The following is a 3,534-nucleotide window of genomic DNA, read 5'->3' on the forward strand; positions in this document are numbered from 1 at the left end:
AAGACACAATATATCAATTTAAATAGTTGCATAATTTAAATGATGTATCATGAATAAAAAATAAACACGTTAATCAATACTTAAGTAATAATCCAATCATTAACTTCCACATCATTTAGTTTACAAAGTTCAGTCTGCAAATTTAATCTCTCTAACATTACCCATTTATAATTCTCAACCGGGTATGTTTCAATCTGCTGGCCTAAACAAAAAAATAATGCTAGATAGGCTAAATTTGTAAACTAAATTATGTGTATAAAAAAATAAGCACGTTAATTAACCATTTAACTAATAATCCAATTCCAATAATCAATTATCATGTTATTTAGTTTACAAAATTTAATCTCTTTGATATTATTTCTAAACAAAATTTGTGTAGAAAACCAATGTTGTAAAGTGCGAGTGGAACATGGCATTCCTCCCCAAAATTTCGACCTAAAAAATTAAAATCCCACATAAATGTATAAATATCTTCCCTCTTTACACGATTGCCTACTCCTACTACCACTTTACCCTCCCAAAAAACTCCTCTCTGCACACAGAAGAAAACTGAGAAGGAAGAAAGGGCCTTGAGCTGGAGAAAACCAAATCCTTTCCTTAACCTTCACGCCTCCATTACACAACCCCACTCCTCCTCCTCTCTGTCTCTCTCTCTCTCTCTCTCTCTCTCTCACTTCTAATTATAACCCTTGTTTTTTTTTTTTTTCTGCATTTCCTATTCTGTTTTCTATGCATTAAAGTTCCTCATCAGTCGCTCAGAAACCCCACGCTCCTGATACGCTTTGTGTTGAATCTTCTCTCTAAAATCTCCAAACCCTTCTTCCCACTTGCCTAAAAGCACAAATCTTTCCCTCCCCCACCACCCTCTTTAAATTCATTCCCACCTCACCATGATTTTCCTCAGGAAAACAGAGTGAAAGAAACACCACCCTTAACAGTTCCATTAGAAACAGAGCAAGTAAAAAGAAACCCTCAAAGGTTTCTCTCTCTCTCTCTCTCTCGCCCTCATTCGCTTCCCCTGTCTAAATCTTACACTTTCTTTCAACTTTCTTGGGATTTTCCGACATGGGTTCGTCCAAAAAGCCCCAACAAGAAAACCAAGAATCCAATTCCGGGATTCTTCAAGGCCCTATCATTGTAGGCGCAGGACCATCTGGTCTCGCAGCAGCAGCTTGCCTCTCTAACAATGGCGTCCCTTCTCTGATTCTCGAGAAATCCGACTGCATAGCTTCTCTATGGCAGCAGAAAACTTACGACCGTCTCAAACTCCACCTCCCCAAGCAATTCTGCGAGCTTCCTCTCATGGGGTTCCCTGAAGATTTCCCAAGGTACCCTACAAAATCCCAGTTCATTTCATACATGGAGTCCTACGCCTCCCACTTCTCAATCAAACCAAAGTTCAACCAGGCCGTCCAGACCGCAGAATTCAATCCCGTTTCTGGGTTTTGGAGAGTGAAGACTCAGGATTATGAGTACATTTCCAAGTGGCTGATTGTTGCCACAGGAGAGAATGCTGAGCCGGTTGTACCGGAGATTGTTGGGATGGATAAGTTTCAAGGCCCTGTTCTTCACACCAGCCTGTACAAGTCTGGCTCTGATTTCAAAAGCCAAAGGGTTTTGGTTGTTGGATGTGGAAATTCTGGCATGGAAGTCAGCCTTGACCTCTGTAGATACAATGCCATCCCTCATATGGTTGTTAGAAACACTGTAAGCCTCTCTCTCTCTCTCCTCTCTCTCTCTCTCTCTCCTCTCTCTCTCTCTATACACATATAATATTATATATAATCTTGATTATTTTCAAATTTTGGTTTCTGGGTTTTGTTAATCTATGTGATTAAATTAAGGGTTTTTGGTTTTACAGGTTCATGTTTTGCCAAGAGAGATGTTTGGGTTCTCAACATTTGGGATCGCTATGGCACTTCTTAAATGGCTGCCTTTGAAGCTTGTGGACAGTGTCGTATTGCTAGTGGCCAGTTTCATCCTAGGCAACACAGACCAATTAGGGCTTAAGAGGCCTAAAACTGGCCCAATTGAGCTCAAGAATGTCACTGGTAAAACCCCAGTTCTTGATGTTGGAGCATTGTCACAAATTAAATCTGACAAAATAAAGGTACTTAGAAACTTACCCTTTTTTTTTAATTTTTTTAATTTTTGAATTAGGGTTTTGGCTAAATTGTTAGTTTTTGTTTTGCAGGTGATGGAAGGGGTGAAGGAGATAACAAGAAATGGAGCAAGATTTATGAATGGACAGGAGAAGGAGTTTGATTCTATAATCTTAGCAACTGGGTACAAAAGCAATGTGCCTACTTGGCTCAAGGTAACCCTCACCAGCTTGCTCTTTTTTAGTTTTTACTTGTAACTTATTATGCATTCACCTGTCACTCTCTCTTGGATACATTCACTAACTATAGGCCACATAGTTCCACATACCTACAAACCCCTTCTTTTCTCCATGCAAAAAAGAATAAAACAATTTGAGAGTTTTCTTGCTTCTAACCCCCAAAAGAATACTTGGTCTTTTTGTTTGGACTCTTCCACGAGAAATTCCAAAGTGTCGTAGGATGTATATACTAGTTACGCTATGAGGAATAGAAGTAGTAATACACGGGTGTATATATTTAGTGACATGGCATAATCTCTACATTAGTGTCACTGGATGTATACACTCGTTACACTACGAGAAGTAATGACTCAAGTTTCAGTGACACTTCATAATCTCTTCTCTTCTCCATCTATATTTCATTTCATATTATATTTTGTACATATGCAAGCTAAATACCTTGTGGGGTTTCATGTATGATGGTTACTATTCAGCAAATATATTTACATTTTTATTTGATTTTTTGGTATATTAGGGTTGTGACTTTTTCACCAAAGATGGGATGCCAAAAACATCCTTTCCCAACTGCTGGAAAGGAAGTGATGGTCTCTACACAGTTGGCTTCACAAGAAGAGGGCTTCTTGGAACGGCTTCTGATGCTGTTGCGATAGCCAAGGATATTACTCAGCTTTGGAAGACAAACAAAGATTGCAGGAATAATTACTGTAATTCCCATGTTATCCTACTGAAATAATCTCCACAAATTTGAATTGTATAAAAAAAAAAATAAATTAGGAGAGTTGTTATATCGTTCTCTAAGTTAATGTATTTACAGGGGATAATGATTTTAATTTCACCTTAGCAATGCTTTGCACTTCAATTTTTTCTCTTTTGGGTTTGTATATGTAACAATTTTGCTGGGGGCTTTGACTTCGTTTCCGTCTCGTGTATGTTCCTTAGCTTTGTAGTTTGTACAAACAATTTCAGAAATAGAATGTATTTCTATCTCCGTTATTCATGAGAAGTTTCAATTAATTATACGCAAATTTTCATTATTCAAGTAAATTCTCATCTTCCAAACAGTTATGGTTACGTTTTACTTCTGCATGGAATTTTCATCGTTCAAGTGATTCTCATCTTAAATGAATGCAGGCCAATCATTATTTTAACTTGATGATTGCCAAGTTTAACCAAGAAAAAAGGTTGGATTACTA

General features: G+C 37.6%; 1 protein-coding gene across 1 annotated transcript; it reads left to right on the plus strand.

Annotated features, from left to right (window-relative positions):
• Positions 1 to 494: 494 nt before the first annotated feature.
• Positions 495 to 3,334, plus strand: LOC137718715 (putative indole-3-pyruvate monooxygenase YUCCA4). Its single transcript, XM_068458257.2, has 4 exons — positions 495 to 1,707; positions 1,862 to 2,110; positions 2,195 to 2,317; positions 2,856 to 3,334. The coding sequence occupies exons 1-4, from the start codon at positions 1,066 to 1,068 to the stop codon at positions 3,072 to 3,074; spliced, it is 1,233 nt and encodes a 410-aa protein (XP_068314358.2). The 5' UTR covers positions 495 to 1,065; the 3' UTR covers positions 3,075 to 3,334.
• The last annotated feature ends 200 nt before the right edge of the window (positions 3,335 to 3,534 follow it).

This window comes from Pyrus communis, chromosome 8 (genome assembly GCF_041283825.1).
Source record: "Pyrus communis isolate YQ-2024b chromosome 8, ASM4128382v1, whole genome shotgun sequence".
Lineage (NCBI taxonomy): Eukaryota > Viridiplantae > Streptophyta > Magnoliopsida > Rosales > Rosaceae > Pyrus > Pyrus communis.